This window comes from Hemitrygon akajei, chromosome 3 (assembly GCF_048418815.1).
Source record: "Hemitrygon akajei chromosome 3, sHemAka1.3, whole genome shotgun sequence".
In the NCBI taxonomy this organism is placed as follows: Eukaryota; Metazoa; Chordata; class Chondrichthyes; order Myliobatiformes; family Dasyatidae; genus Hemitrygon; species Hemitrygon akajei.
Window position 1 is genome coordinate 135,128,527 of NC_133126.1, and position 16,037 is coordinate 135,144,563.

At 41.3% G+C, this 16,037-nt stretch overlaps 1 protein-coding gene and 1 long non-coding RNA gene across 3 annotated transcripts; one reads left to right on the forward strand and one right to left on the reverse strand.

The window, feature by feature from the left end:
* Positions 1–240: 240 nt before the first annotated feature.
* LOC140725426 (uncharacterized) lies at positions 241–9,030 on the reverse strand. 2 transcript variants are annotated; one of them, XM_073040868.1, is made up of 4 exons: positions 8,735–9,030; positions 6,276–6,373; positions 6,008–6,181; positions 241–1,417 (listed from the first exon to the last, which is right to left on the reverse strand). In XM_073040868.1, the coding sequence occupies exons 1-4, from the start codon at positions 9,018–9,020 to the stop codon at positions 818–820; spliced, it is 1,158 nt and encodes a 385-aa protein (XP_072896969.1). In that variant the 5' UTR covers positions 9,021–9,030; the 3' UTR covers positions 241–817. The 2 variants fall into 2 exon arrangements, with proteins under 2 accessions (XP_072896969.1, XP_072896970.1); XM_073040869.1 differs by lacking the exon at positions 8,735–9,030 and adding an exon at positions 8,445–8,728.
* A 120-nt stretch (positions 9,031–9,150) lies between these two features.
* On the forward strand, positions 9,151–11,624 carry LOC140723976 (uncharacterized). Its single transcript, XR_012098019.1, has 2 exons — positions 9,151–9,433; positions 9,681–11,624. It is a non-coding gene; the product is annotated as an uncharacterized lncRNA (long non-coding RNA).
* Positions 11,625–16,037: the final 4,413 nt, after the last annotated feature.

Below are 16,037 nucleotides of genomic sequence, written 5' to 3' on the forward strand. Positions count from 1 at the left end.
TGAAGGATAAGCTCTCTGTCTCCTGTGATGGTGTGTTTCTCAGTGAGTAACTAACATTTTTCTGAATAGTGAATAATTTAAATTATAAAGACTCATTGCAAGTACTTTATTACGGAGTAAATATCTGATGCATGTGAATGGGTAACATATCAGAAGGGTTGGGCTGCATTTTGTGATTTGAACAATTCATTTTTGTTTCTGTTTCTATTTATTCATTTAAATATACTCATGCCAAATCCCTTTTTGCACATAAATTTTATTATAAAATAGTTGAATATATTTTAATAACATTTTTAATATTTTAATAACTCAAGATGACACACTACTGAATGCAGCAGCCCATTTTTGGAAATTTGTATATTGATGCAGTTTACATGTTAATACATTTAAACAATAAAACAAGAAAGTCAACTAATTCTATGTCCGGGAAGTACTTGCAGAAGAACAAAGTAAATACAAAGGTGATCAATTATGCTTTTTTCACATTATACACAGAATGTTGCAGAAAAATGAGGAGACATGATTATTGTGAATTTAAACTGTATATAAACATAATGCATTAATCCACTTTAAACCACGGCTGGATGTTTTAGGGAAGATGAAATGACAATTATTTATTCTACTTGTTGATTCTCAGATCACATCACCATGGGAACAATGAATGAAACAATCCGTCACAAGAGAACAAAGGGTCAAGCAAATTACATAATACACTCTAACAATGTTTAACTGACTGTTCTGCATTCTTTGTACCTTCAGCAATCTCTGATCTGGATTGTTTAGTCACAGAATTATACAACTTTTGTCCTTGGGATAGCTATTTGAATTGAAAGAAGAAATTACAGTTGGATTCTGAACAGAATTTTGAATGGGATTTTGAACAGGATTTAGAATATAGAGTGAGATTTGGAGTGGGACTTGGACTGCCAATTGAATCAGAATCTGAAGTGGGATTGGAGGTCTGATCTTGAGTACGATTCCACACTGGAATACTTGTTTGCCTTGGGGCTACAGGTATAGCACAATAACGAGAATACTTAGAAGATTTACTGCAAATTGCCTTTGTGTTAAGGCAGGCAAAGCAAAATTCCAGATGACATCTCATGCACACGACATATTTGCACATATCTTGATGTTCTATAAGCAAACCACAAGTGGGACAAACACGGATTATAGGACAATCTTGAATATTGCTGTAAGGTAAAGTTTTTGTGTCACAATTTTTCAAGGTTTCCAGCTGGATATTAATGCATCCTTCATTATCACATTTATCAGATCGCGGAGCTGGGCCTTTCCACTTCTTCATACATTGCCAGCAAAATTCAAAAGGGATTCCATCGATGGCTGTGCAGACTGAACAAGTCACTGATATGTTCGTCTCATCTTTCCGTTCTACGTTACTCCCACACCTAGGACACTAAACAAAGACAGATGATGCAATTAATAATTAAGGACATACACTTCCGATAAAACACTGTATATAATAATGTAATCTTAGCTTTTAAATGTGCTTCTTCAAAATTAAAGTTATGGCATCTCCTGTATTGATTATTTTTGATGTTCCACAAATTAAATGTTTGCTGTAATTTCGACATGAAATCATTATCACAGTAACAATATCTAGATCCCTGGCCCTCCCCCCCCAGAAACGTTATACCTAAACAGTTGGCTAAGCGCTAAATACATTGAGAGATTTCTGGAGTGATATTCATCTGATGATTAATTCCTTGGTCATATGGGTTTATACCACAATCACTGAGTGAGACTGTGTTCCCCCTTACCTTGATTTACAGCGGAATTACATCTTTGAGTCATAGAGTCATAGATTCATTCAGCACGTGAGCTGGCCCTTTGGTCCATCTGCTCCGTGCAAACCGAGCCGTCCATCTAAACTGATCTCATTTCAGAATCAGAATCAGGTTTAATATCACTGGCATATGTCGTGAAATTTGTAGTCCTTGCAGCAGCAGTAACAAGCAATAAATTATATCATGGAGAAAACCATGAATTACAGTAAATATATATATATTAAATAGTTAAATTAACTAAGTAGGGAAAAATAAAAAAAAAGTAGTGAGGTAGAGATCATGGGCTCAATGTCCTTTCAGAAATTGGATGTCAGAGGGGAAGAAGCTGTTCCTGAGCCATTGAGTGTGTGCCTTTAGGCTCATGATGGTAGCAATGAGATGGGGGCATGTTCTGGGTGATGAAAGTCCTTAATGATGGATGCCACCTTTTTCAGGCATCACTTCATCAAAATGTCCTGGATGCTACAGAGGTTAGTGCTCATAATGGAGCTGACTAAGTTCACAACTTCCTGCAGTTTCTTTTGATCCTGTGCAGTAGCACCCCACCATACCACACAGAGAAGCTCATTTGCTTATGTTTGATCCATATGTCTCTAAATCCTTCCTGATCTTGGTTCATCGTGTATGCTGATCTCCACAATATAAAGTAAGGAAGGTTATATATCTTATTTCCAACAACCTAGGAAAGGAGAGTCTGGTGCTGTGTCTCAGAAGAGAATGGAGGAGAAGAGGAATGCAGTATTGATTGAGGATTCCATAGTTAGAGCATTAGACACGAGATCCTATGGACACCATAGAGACACCTAGATGGTGTATTGCATCCTGGGTGCCAGGGTCAGGGCCATTTCAGATTGGGGAGTGTAAGCAGTGTTGATACATATTGGCATCAATAATATTGATAGGAAAAAGGAGGAATTCTGGAAGAGACAATTTAGGGAGCTAGGTAGAAAGCTGAAAAGAAGGACCTCCAAGATAGCACGAGGAAATCTGCAGTTGCTGGAATTTCAAGCAACACACACAAAATGCTGGTGGAACGCAGGAGGTCAGGTAGCATCTATAGGGAGTAGCGCTCTCGACGTTTCGGGCTGACGAAGGGTCTCGGCCCGAAATGTCGACAGCGCTTCCCCCTATAGATGCTGCCTGACCTGCTGCGCTCCACCAGCATTTTGTCCTCCAGGATAGTAATCTGTGGATTGCTGTCTGTGCCATGGCCAGTGAGGGACAACTGCAAATAATTGAAGTTATGTAATGACATCTTTCTTACCAACAATTTCCACGGAAAAGATCATGAATCCTGTATCTTGTCTAACCTGATACAGTGTCAGAGGATTATTTTTCTAATCTACTTACTGAAGAATTCCACAAGCTCCTTCTGAAAGAATTCATGCAGAATCCATTGTTAGAACTTGACTGAGGAATTGGCAATCAGTAAGTCTGGGACTTTCATGTTCATGAGCACCAATAAAAAAATTGCTGACAAATCTGTGCAGAACTATTGGTGATAATCATGCTACAGAATTAACAGTATAGAAGTGAGCCAATACCTAGGTGAGTATGCTCCACATATAAAGCTTCTGTTTTTGTGGATGTCTGTGTAGAGCAACAATTTCAGGTTGTATACCATATATATTCTTTGATATTAAATGGAACAATTGAACCATGTTCCTATTCAATTTTTTGACATCAGTCTTGATTCTTTGTGCAAAATCTTTCCTTTCCTTCAATGACAGTGAGTACAGTGTTCCAATGTGTCCAGCAACTGGTGATTTGACAAGATTGGCCAGTTGGATTAATTTGGATCTTGACTTCCTGGACTGAAATGATTGAAATCTCAGATTCTACTCCAGCTCTCATCTTGTTTTGGATCTGAGTGTCAGTTCCCAACATAGTGCTGGAGAACCCAAGCAAGGCTGGTTCTGTCTACAGATGCAGGAATTCCAAGCAACACACACAAAATGCTGGAGAAACTCTGAAGCTCAAGCAGCATCTATGGAAATGAATTAACAGTCAACGCTTCTGGTTCAGACTCTTCTTTGGGGCTGGAAATGAAGGGGAAGTTGCCAGAATAAGAAGGTGGGAGAGGGGAAGGAGGATGAGCCAGACGGTGATAGGTGAAGCCAGGTGGATGGCAAAGGTGAAGGGCTGGAGAAGAAGGGATCTGATGGGAGAGGAGAGTGGATCATGGGAGAAAGGGAAGTAGGAGTGGGCAGCAGGAGAAAGTGATAGGCAGGTGAAGAGAAGAGGTAAGGTGTAGGAGTGGGGAATGGAAAGAGAAGGAGGAGGGAAAAAATTACCGGCAGGAGAAATCAAAGTTCATGAAATCAAGTTGGAGGCTACCGAGATGGAATATGAGACGTTGCTCCTCCATACTGAGTAGCCTCATCATGACAAAAGAGGAGGCCATGGACTAACATGTCAGAACAGCAATGGGGATAGGAATTAAAGTGTTTGACCATGGGGATATTCTGCTTTTGGTGGTGGAGAAGAGGTACATAACAAAGTGTCACCCAATTTCCATCAGTTCTCGCCAATGCAGAAAAAGCCACATCAGGATCGTTGAATACAATAGATTCACAGGTAAAGTGTTGTCTCACCTAGTAAGACTGCTTGGGGCCCTAAATGGAGGTAAGGGAGTAAGGGAATAAGATGGAGGAGTGAATGAGATGGAGGATGCATCGCATTTTTGTCACGTGCCAGGATATGTACCAGGAGTGAGATCAGAGGAGAGGTTAGAATGGACACAGGAATCATAGAGGGAGTGAATGCTACAGAAAGCAGAGAGTGGGGTTGGAGGTAAAGATGTGTATGATGATATTGAAGATTCTGAGTTGCGGAGAATGATAGTTGAGGGCAAGAGGAACTCTATCTCTGTTATGAAGTGGCTATTTGGAAATGGAAGAGATGCAGGTGAGTGCAGTATCAATGATAGAGGAAGGGAGACCCAGTTGTTTGAAGAAGGAGAACATCTCTGACATCCTGGAGAAGAAAGCCTCATCCTGGGATGAATACAGTGGAAATGAAGGAACTGAGAAAACAGAATAACATTTTTACAGGAGACGGGGTGAGAAGGGGTATAGTCAAGATAGCTGTTGAAATTGGTAGGTTTACAAAAGTTTCTCTCCAGGGATGGAGAAAGAGAGATCAAGAAAGGGAGAGAGCTGCCATAAATGGACCAAGTGAAGTTAAGTGTAGGTTGGAAGTTGGAGGCAACGTTGATGAAATTGATAAGCTCATCGTGGGTGCTAGAAGAAGCACCAAAGAAGTCATCAGAGTATCGCAGGGAAAGTTGGGGAAAATTACCAGGGAAGGCTTGAGATATGGACTATTCTACAGAGCCAATGAAAAGGCAGGCATAGCTGTGGCCCATGCAGTTGCCCATAGCTACACCTTGAGTTTCAAGAGATTGGGAGGAGCCAAAAGAGAAACTGTTGAGGGTGAGGACCGGTTCTGTCAGACAGAGGAGGGTGGTGGTGCAGGAGAAACGGTGGGTCCTTTTTTTGCAGAAAAAAAAGGCCTTCTTGATGGGGGATAGAGTGTATAGATGTCTATTGTGAAAATGAGGTGCTTGGGGCCTGGGAATTGAAAGTTGTTGAAGAGACCTGGAGCATGTGAAGAGTTGTGGACAGGTGGGATGGGAATGAACCAAGTGAGATAGAATGGAGTCAAGGTACTCCTCATTCCCTCCTCCTCACATTTTTATTCTGGTGTCTTCCCCCTTCTTTTCCACTTCTGAAGAAAGGTCTCAGCCTGAAACACAGACTGTTTTTTCATTTCCACATATAAAGCTTGTCAGTTTATTTCATGTCAGCCCCTCAGTGTATCGTTATTTCTTCATGCACTCATCCACCTTCCTCACCTTCTTTGCAATTGATCTCAGTTACTATGTATGTTCCCTAGTTTCTCTTGAATTCCTGATGGGATTTCTTCATGAAAGCTCTGTACTAAGGTACCTAAAATTGTATTCTTCCTCAAGTGAACATTTCTTCGCTTCTTCCGAACAAATATTATTATTTTAAGTATGTTGATCAGATAAAACAAGAGAAGATCTGCAGGTGCTGGAAATCCGAGCAACACACACAAAAGGAGGAACTCAGCAGGCCAGGCGGCATCTATGGAAAAGAGTACAGTGTGGAGAAAAAAATCTGAGGAGTGGATTTGAAAGGTGGGGCAGTGGAGAGAGAAATCCTGTCCTGCTTTACCTGTTTGTATTCACAGTAACTTGAAGCAGCGAGAGTGGCAAGCTTCTCTTCAAAATCCTGTCGTTCCTCAACAGAGAGCAATGCGTGTCTGCACACCTCCACGTAGGACCATTCCTTTCCACATCCTTCCTCTGTCCCATCTATTACTGCAGGGCAGTGGAACTTGAAATGACCCTGGAATAGACATTGAAAAATATTGTAAAACGTTCCTATTTAAAAAGTGAATTGAGCATGAGATATAACAGAAAGGATTGTTTGTGATATCCACCTCGCTGATTCGGATCCGACACCATTCCGTGAGCGCAATGGGATCCACAGCGTGTCCACAGGACATTTCCACTCTGTAAACATTCGGGTCATCATCTCCTGCAATAGAACATTTTGTTGGAATTATTACAGAATTTGTTTAAGGATTTAAGTATACACCAACAACAAATTCTTGAACAGTGTTTTCGTTAAAGGTACTTGCTTAGATAAAACAAAATAAAATGGTTCAAGAAATTTGATCTGATTGGTAAAGAGACTACCAGAAATGTGAGTGAAGAAATAAACACATTTTCCAATGGATAAGAAACATATATTTTCATTTTAACTGGAGTGCATCCTGGGGTGATTTGAAGGAGCTCTGGGTTGTTTTCTGTTACAGTACATAACAGGAAAAGGCTCACAGGTACATCATGTCTGCACCAACCATGCAGCCAAGTTAAACTAATCCCATCTGCTTGCATAGGGTCTGTGTTCTGTCAAACTCTTCCACTTCATGTGTCTGTTTAAATACTTCTGAAATGCTGTTGCATATCTGTTTTTATCACCTCCACGGCAGCATGTTCCAAACATCTACTAATTTCTGTTTTCCCTAATGTAGCCAAGGGTTTTAAACAAAGCCAATGACTCTATAAAAATGTAATAGTATCACCTTAAATTTAGTGTTTATATTTGTGAAAATATTAGAAATAAGATCATTTGTTTAAGGTTAATATGATTTGAAAATCTGTTCAAATTATTATTAGTGACTGGCATGTCAAAATATATCTGCCAAAATTAGGTAAAGAAAACACCATATAGTTCTCTATATATGCTGACCAGATCTGAACAACCCACTCCTTACCCAATCCCAACTCCCCTGATAATAATCTAGGGACCCTCTTTCCTTCCAGGGTCTCACTTGGTTCGCGTCCTCTTGTCATTCAGTGTGCCAAAACCCTTCAGGTCGTGTCTGTATCACTGGAAGAGGCCATTGCCGATTGATGGCTGGGACATGAGTTTGGAATGTCAGAGCTGTTACATGATGCATTCCTACCTGAAAGTAATATTTGTAGAATAATGAAATCTTGCCAACATTGCTGAATTCACATCATACATGGCAGACGTTCCTGGCAAATACTGCATCATAGGTCCGTGATGTACCATAGGGGGCTGGACCTTTCCTGGGCTGAGGAAAAGAGAAGGGAAGCCACACCCAACCCAAAGGGACAGACTTTTGGAATTTGTTGCAAACCATAACTGACAGCTCAAACCCAACAGGCTTTCCATTTTACATTCAGAGAAAAAGAACATAAGATATAGCACATCAGGATACCACAAACACAAGAGGGAAGAGTAACTCAACATACAACAACAGTACAACAATGTTTGATTGCTAATCCACAGAACTACAAATAACAAACACACACAAATTAGAAATAATTATAACAGTAAACAATGGTTAGCCTAATACATGTCCGTGCACATAAACTATTTAAGGATTAAAGATAAAAGGTAATTTTGTTTTAATGAAAGAATTTTGGTCTATTTTCAATAGGATGATTTAATCAGACAGATGAAAACTAAAATAAAACCAAGCAATTTGCAACAACATACTATAAACGGTTGCAAAATCCATTTATATTACCGTACTTTCCATGAAAATTCCAATGACCAGTTAGGCTACTGACCGATAGGCTAGCCACTCTGTCACGGGGAGAAATGAACTCGGAACTTCGACGCCACGAGCTGTAATAACTCACGCTCACCGCTACGCTACCTTGGCGTCTTCAAGTTCATGAACAACAAAATTTGGGAAAACGTTTTTCACTTATGATAAGACGTTTATCATAAACTGATTCTGTTTTAGAAGGGGGGACAAAACTCAGAAGACATAAAATGCATTGGAAGCAGCTCAGGGAATGTATACTGAACTAATACCCGGAACTACCAGATAGTCCTTCGAAGACAAGTTGACGAGACTATCTACTGAGTTCAGAGCAGTTTGTGAAAGGGACTTCATTTAAATATAAAAAATTCTGAAAGATCTTGGCGAGATGTAGAGGGGATTCTTGTGTGGGAGAATCAAGAACTGGTGTGGGTGTTGAGGTAACGATTTTATTGCGAGGCAAAACAAACAGCCCTAATATATCAGAAACACGTTGCAGTATTATTGAAAGCTCTCTAAACACACCGACACTCACGATCCAAGCCGACCTAACCAGGTCTGGTCTGAGCCTGAGATCCTTTTCCACCCTGGGTCCTCCAACAGCCAAAGACCAGTTGTCATTCAGTGGCCGCCGCGCCGGGGTCTCGATCCGGATTCTCCCCACGTAGAAACGCGTGTAAACTTTCAGCTCCGAGCGGCATCGGAAATCTGTGACAGCAACAACTTGTGTACAAGACACTGGAGTGAGTTTGCCCACCCAAACCCAGCGTCGGGGGTCAGTCCTTATTTTACTCAGGGTGTGATGCATATTTTACCTGTGATCTCGTCCGGTCGCTTAACAAATTTCAGCCTGTTGTCAGTGGAATCGCGGCTCCTTCCTCCGCAGCTGCTCATGTTCGATGCACCTTCACAACAGGGGAGTTTGTGTAGATCATGAACTACGATTGTAGGTTGCGCCAAACAATTGCAGTGAAATGTAAACCCTCCGACCACTCCCTCGAAAAGGAGGCGGTTTATTCCGTTAACTTCCTTGCTGGTGCAATTTGTCTCCGAACTATTGTTTGCACCGGTGAAATCTTCCCTTTTCCTTGTGTTTAACATTTTATTTCGACTCATTTCTTGTTGTTTTGTTAAAAATACAGCCCCCAGGAAAGCTGACCCTGTTTTATGCCCACCTCTCCCAGAGATATCCCAACATTATGCCCTCTTCTGACATTGACTTGTTAACTTCGGTCCCCTAGTCAGTTCACGAAACACCGAACAGCCCAGCCTTTCAGCCAGAGTTCCGTAAAGCAAATGAAACTAAATTTAACTCACTTAAACAGACCTTCACGGGTACCGCAGCAGCAAACGAAGTTACTGAGACCAAAATGGGAAAGATCTATCAAGTGTGCGTTATTGGTTTGAAAGGCGAAAAAATTATGGTTGATATATCGGAGTCGGAAGCTGAATTTAATGCGATGAAGATCGTTACGTTTAAAAAATTGCTGATAACGAAAAGGCCATTTTATTAGGTACTTGAATAACATATCATATTGCTTTCTGAGATGAAAATTGGTTAGGTAGTCTGACCAGGAAGTTGACAATGGACATCTAGATATTCCATGTAGCTTCGCCGATCGAGGCAGAATTGTTTCCTTTACTTTGAATTCAGTTTCTCGAGTCATTTCTGGACTTGAAAATGTTTAATTTTAACATCTAATTATTTATTAATCAGGGTTTCTTATGATTCGCTCTTTTCTCAATTTCTCTATTTTTAAGGTGTTGTGAATGTGGATGATCTGCGCCTCATTTTTAGCGACAAGCAACTGGAAAACTAGAAATCATTCTCCCATTACCAGATCAGGGACAGATCCACAATATTCATCAGCTACCTGGAGGAGAAACAGAATACAAGATTTACAATGCACTTGAAGAAGAATTGAACTGGGGTGATCTGTGTTCGCATTCAGAAGCATAAGACGCCTTCGTGGCTTTAATGTGTGTACTGTATATAAGCCAGTGCTTTCAGAAGTAGATTTGGTTTATATTCTGATGAAGGATCTGGACCACTCCTTTCCATAGATGCTGCCTGGCCTGCTGAGTTCCTTCAGCATTTTGTGTGGGTTGCTTGACCGGCAACATTCTGTTTATACTTTGACGTTTGTAAGGAGACACTGCTTCATTTGAACACTTTGTGTAGAAGAGACGAAAGAGAGCGCAGGGGGTGGAGCCTGGAGCCATACGGGGACGGGGTGTAAGGTGGGTTGGAGGAATGCAGCGAACCAGGCAGCATCTATGGAAGAGAATGAACAGTCAAAGAAATCAGAAGAGATTGTTGGTATGGAATGTTCTGTTTTTTTTCTCTCTCGTGTGTATTCTTGCTTAGTTATTGCAATATGTGGTTTTATGTCATAATTAGAATATTTTTCGTGTTTACTTTCAACAGCTGACACATTTGCAGAGAGGTGGTGACACTTCTCTGCCCCTTGTTATGGAGTGAGTGAGCCTGTGCCATGTCGGATTGTCTGGGGAAAGATTAGTTTTTGTTGGATAGCAGATCATGGTCTCTCTTTGGGGCTTTGTAATTGCTTGTTTGGTGGGTGGTGGGTGCTGATGCTTCCTGCTGAAGTAAGTGGGGGGGGGGGATTGATGCTCTGCTGCTGTTTGTGCATGGGAGGGGGAGAGGGAGCTTTGGGTTTTAACATTTTACTGTCATTCATTCTTTGGGGTTCTCTTCTGTTTTTGTGGATGTCTGTGAGAGCAAGAATTTTGGGTTGTATACATATATATTCCCTGCTATTAAATGAAACCATTGAACCATATTCTTATTCAATTTTCTGACATCAATCCTGATTTATCTGGTGCAAAAGTTTTCCTTTCCTTCAAAGGCAGTGAGTATTGTGTTCCAATGTGTCTGGCAACTGGCAATTTGACAAGAATGAGCCAATAGGATTAATTTGGATCCTAACTTCCTGGATTGAAATGATTGAAATCTCAGATTCTACTCCAGCTCTCATCTTGTTTTAGATCTGAGTGTCAGTTCCCCAACGTAGTGCTGGAGAACCCAAGCAAGGCCGGTTCTGTGGATGTTTCCGTAGTGAATTAGCAGATGGGTCATTGATAAGATGTCAAGAAGGAATATGGAGGAAAAAGGAGAAAAGGGGCCAAAGTATCCTGTAAACAATTCTGCATGGGCAACGGTGGTCAAAGAGAGCAGGATCCTGTTTACTGGATATTTTGTGCCCTGTGATACATCTTCTATAATAAAGATGAACTCTTGATCTTTTAGTCTACATGGGCATTGTTGCCCTTTTGTTCCTTGTCTACCTGTCTACACTCTTTCTGTAACTGTGAAACTACATTCTGCTGTTTGTTTTTCCTCTTTTTGTATCACCTCTATGTACTGATGATTAGAATTACCTGTCTGGATGGCATGCCAAACAAAGACATTTCACTGTATCCTGGTAAATATGACAACACCAAATCAATTGTCAAGTTATCTGTACATGAAGCACAAAGGGAAGGATTTCTCAGCTGCTGCAGATGATGGATAGGTTTGAAGTTTCAGGTGAAATATTGAAAGCATAAAATGTAATTGAAAACTCAGTGCAGCGATGACATGACCACATTGAACCCTTGGTACAGCAATCGGCTTGTTCTAAACTGAACTTTATCCTGGATTGTGTTGTATTATTTATGATTAAAATGCTTTTCTTGTGAAAATTTTGTCTCTGATTTTATGTGACTGTGCAGTTGCAAGTAAGCATGTGCATACATGTACTTGTGCATATGACAGTCACCTGAACTTCAACATTATGAACAATAAAATATGTTACTCAACAAATTCTGGCCTTGGAGCTGATCTTATGGAGTTTGAGGCTTCTGTCTGAATACAAAATTGTCTTGGTGGTAGGTGGCAGTGGACCATTGCTTATCAGACTGGATAACTTATCAATGTGATGCCACAAGATTCACTGCAGGATCTTTTAAAGTTCATCGGATATTCTAATGATTGGGAAGAGAATAGAAGTGGCATGATTAGAAAGTTTGCAAATGATACTAAACTTAGTGATATTATATTGTGAAGAATGTTGTCTAAATATACAAAAGAACATAGATCAACTGGAAAAGTTGGCAAGGGAATAGCAGAAAGAATTTAACACCATCAAATGCGAAGTGTTGCATTTCAGTTGGGTAAAATGTGGCTGGACCTGCACAGTAAATGATAGGCCCTTGGAGAATGTTGTAGAACAGAGAGACCTAGAGATACAGGAACAAGAGTTCTCAGAATGTGGCAACATGAGTAGACAGGCATGAAGAAGACATGTGTATGGTTGCTTTTGTTAGTGGAGGATTGAGTAGAGGAGTTGGGACATATTGATACAGCTGGACAAATCTTTGGTTTGTCTACACTTCGACTATTGTGTTCAGTTCTGGTTATAAATCTATATGAAAGATGTGATTAAGATTCGCAGAAAATATACATTGAAATGTTGCCTGGACCAGAGAACTTGAGTTAGAAATAGGGATTCAATAAGCTGGGAACTATCTCCCAGGTTCAAAGGAGGCGGAGGGATGACCTTGCAGAGATTTTTAAAGTTATCAGAATCTTAGATAGAGGAAACAGTATACTCTTTTTCCAGAGGACCTGTGTAAAAGGTGACAGGAGAAAGATTTAAATGTTCATTTTACACCGTGTGTAGTCGCTATATAGAACAATCTGCCAGAAGGAAGTGCCATTTGATATACTGGCCAAGGGCATAAGATGGTGGCAATCTGTGATATCTGTTGAAGTTGCTTATTTCTTTTTGGGTTCAGGAAGATGATTTTGTGGACAGAGTGGGAAGTGGGATCTGGTTCAAGTTTACTGACAGAGATGTGGGGTATTTAGAGGGCAGGCTAGAGTCTGAAGTCCCTGCTCCACATTCAAAGGCCAGGGATGTGAACTTGGGGCACCCACAGGTTGGGCCGGAGTGTCCGGCCAGATGTTGGACCAGCAGGCTAGTGTGGACAAAGGCTCGTAACACCATCCCCACACCAGCGAGTTGTCACCAGGTTACAGAGTTGGGATTCCACGTAGACGGGAAGAATGATGTCCGATGACCCGCTGGCTTCAGAAACCAGAGTCCATTGGGGTAGCTGAAAACCCAATGTCTGCATGTCCGAGTCTAAACCTGCGTCTGATGGAGGCTGAATGCCGATGAAGACGGACTATCTTGGGGTTAGGGGATTGTGTGTGTGTGTGGAAAGGAGGGAGTAATGGGGAGGGTTTTGCTGTTGTTGTGTCCTGTATAGTTCTGCCAAGCATTGTGGGCATTCTACGTTGGAACCAGAATGTGTGGCAGCACCTGAGTGCTGCCCCAGCACACACTCGGATGTGTTGGTTGTTAATGCAAATAACACATTTCACTGCATGTGTTGATGTACATGTGATAATAAACTTCGATCTTGAATCATGGCCTTTACAAGCTGAGGCATTGAGTGTAATTATTGTGATGTCCTGTTACAAATGTACAAAACTTTGGAGAGACTCCACTTCAATATTCTGTACAGTTCTGATTGCGACATCACAGGAAAGATGTGATAGCCAAAGAGAGAGTGCAGAAGAGATTCACCAGATGTTCATGAGCTGGATGTTGACAATTCCTTTCCTCCCACTAATGGTGCTCAACCTGCTGATCAGACCCAGTATCTCCCAGCAAATTAGATCTGCATGAAGAGCATCCAGCTACAGCTCCTTGAATAGCACATTAGGTATCTGCAGCAGCTGAATGACCTTTGTCTTGTACAGGAGAGTGAGGAGATCACCAATCAGAATTACAGGGAAGTGGTCACCCCTAAGTTGCAGGAGGTGGGTATCTGTGTGACTGTCAGGAGCAAGAATAGGACAGTAAATAGGCAGTTAGTGCAGAGCAACCCTGTGGCCATTCCCCTCAATAATACGTACACTGTTTTTGAAACTGTGTGGAGGATAACTTCCCAGGGGAATGCCATGGAAACCAGATTACTGGAAATGAGCTTGCGTCCATGGTGCAGAAGGGAAAGAGGGAGAAGAGAGGAATGGTAGTGATAGGGGACTCAATAGTCAGAGGAACAGACAGGAGATTCTGTGCACATGGACAGGACGAGGGATGATATGTCGCCTCCCAGGTTCCAGAGTCAGGGACGTCCTGGATTGTGTCCACAGCATTTTGGAGGAGGAGGGAGAGCTGCCAGTTGTCTTGGTACATATTGGTACCAGTGACATAGGAAGGAAAAGCAAACAGGTCCTGATGAAAGAATTCAGAGAGCTAGGCAGAAAGCTGAGAACCAGGACCACCAGGATAGAGAATTTTCAATTGCTACCTGTGCCACACACCTGTGAAGGTAGAAACAGGATAACTTGGCTGAGAGGCTGTTACAGGGGTCAAGGCTTCATATTTTTAGATAATTGAATCTCCTCTAGGGGAGGTATGACCTGTAGAAAAGGGACGGGTTGCATGTGAACTCAAAGGGGACCAATATTTTCATGGGTAGGTTTGTTAGAGCTGTTGGGGAGGGTTTAAACCAGTTTGGCAGGAGTATGAGAACCAGAGTGAAGGGACACAGGATAGAACAGATGGTAAAAAAGCAAAGATAGCGTGCAGTCAGACTGTCAGAAAGCATAGGCTGCTGATCGGACAAAATTATAGCCAGCAGGGTGAGTATCAGTGAATTAGGGATGCAGAGTCAAAAAGTTTAGCAAATAGAGTACTCTTCATATCTCAATGCATGGAGTATAAGAAATAAGGTGAACGATCTTGCACCTTTAACATAATCATTCATGATATTGTGGCCATCACTGAATTGTGGCAGAAGGATGTTGGTAGTTGGGAGCTGAGGGTCCAAGGTTCAATGTTGGATTGGTGGGACAGAAAGGTAGGCAGAGGGGATGGCATGGCTCTGCTCGTAAAGAATGGCATCAAATGATTAAAAAGATGTGACATAAGATGGGAAGATGTTGAAGCCTTGTGGGTTTGAGTTAAGAAACTGCAAGGGTAAAAGGACCCTGATGGCAGTTATATGCAGGCCTCCCAACAGTAGCTGGACCGTGTACTACAAATTACAGCAGAAAATAGAAAAGGCATGTTAAAAGGCAATGTTATGATAGTTATGGGAGATTTTAACATGCAGGTAGATTGGGAAAATTAGGTTGGCAATGGATCTCAAGACAGTGAATTTGTTGAATGCCCACGAGATAGCTTAATGACAAACTGCTCTAAAAAGCTTACTAGTGGATCAGCTATACTGGTTTGGCATGTTATCTAATTAAGCTGAAGTAATTAGGGAGCTTAAGGTAAAGGAACTCATGGGTTACAGTGATTACAATATGATTGAGTTCAACTTGAAATCTGATAGGGGGAAAGTAAAGTATGACATAGCAATGTTTCAGTAGAGTAAAAGAAATGACCATGGTATGAGAGAGGAGTTGGCCCAAGTAAATTGGAAGGAGGTGCTGGCAGGGATGACAGCAGAGCAGCAATGACTCAATGGGAAAAATGAGGAAGGTGCAGGATAGATGTATTCCAAAAACAAAATACTCAATCGGCAAAATAGTACAACCATGGCTCCAAAGGAAGTCAAATGTAATGTAAAAGCAAAAAGAGGAGATACAACAAAGCAAAAACTGATGGGAAGATAAAGGATTGAGAAGCTTTTAAAAACCTACAGAAAGCAACGAGAAGAATCAATAGGAGGGAAAAGATGAAACATGAAAGCAAGCTAGCAAACAATATCAAGGTGGATAGAAAGAGCTTCTTCAAGTGTATAAAAACCAAAAGAGAGATGAGTGGATATAGGACTGGTAAAAAATGAGGTTGGAGAAATAATAATGGGGGACAAGGAGATGGATGATGAACTAAATGAGTATTTTGCATCAGTCTGCACTGTGGAAGACACAAGCCATGTGCCAGGTGTTGAAGGGTGTGAGGGAAGAAAATTGAGTAGTTACTATTACAAGGGAGAAGGTGCTCAGAAAGCTGAAAGATCTAAAAGTGCATAAGTCATGGGGACCAGATGAACTGCACCCCAGGGTTCTGAACGTGGTAGGGGTAGAGATTGTGGAGGCATTAGTAATGAACTTTCAAGAATTATTGGACTCTGTCATGGTTCCGGATG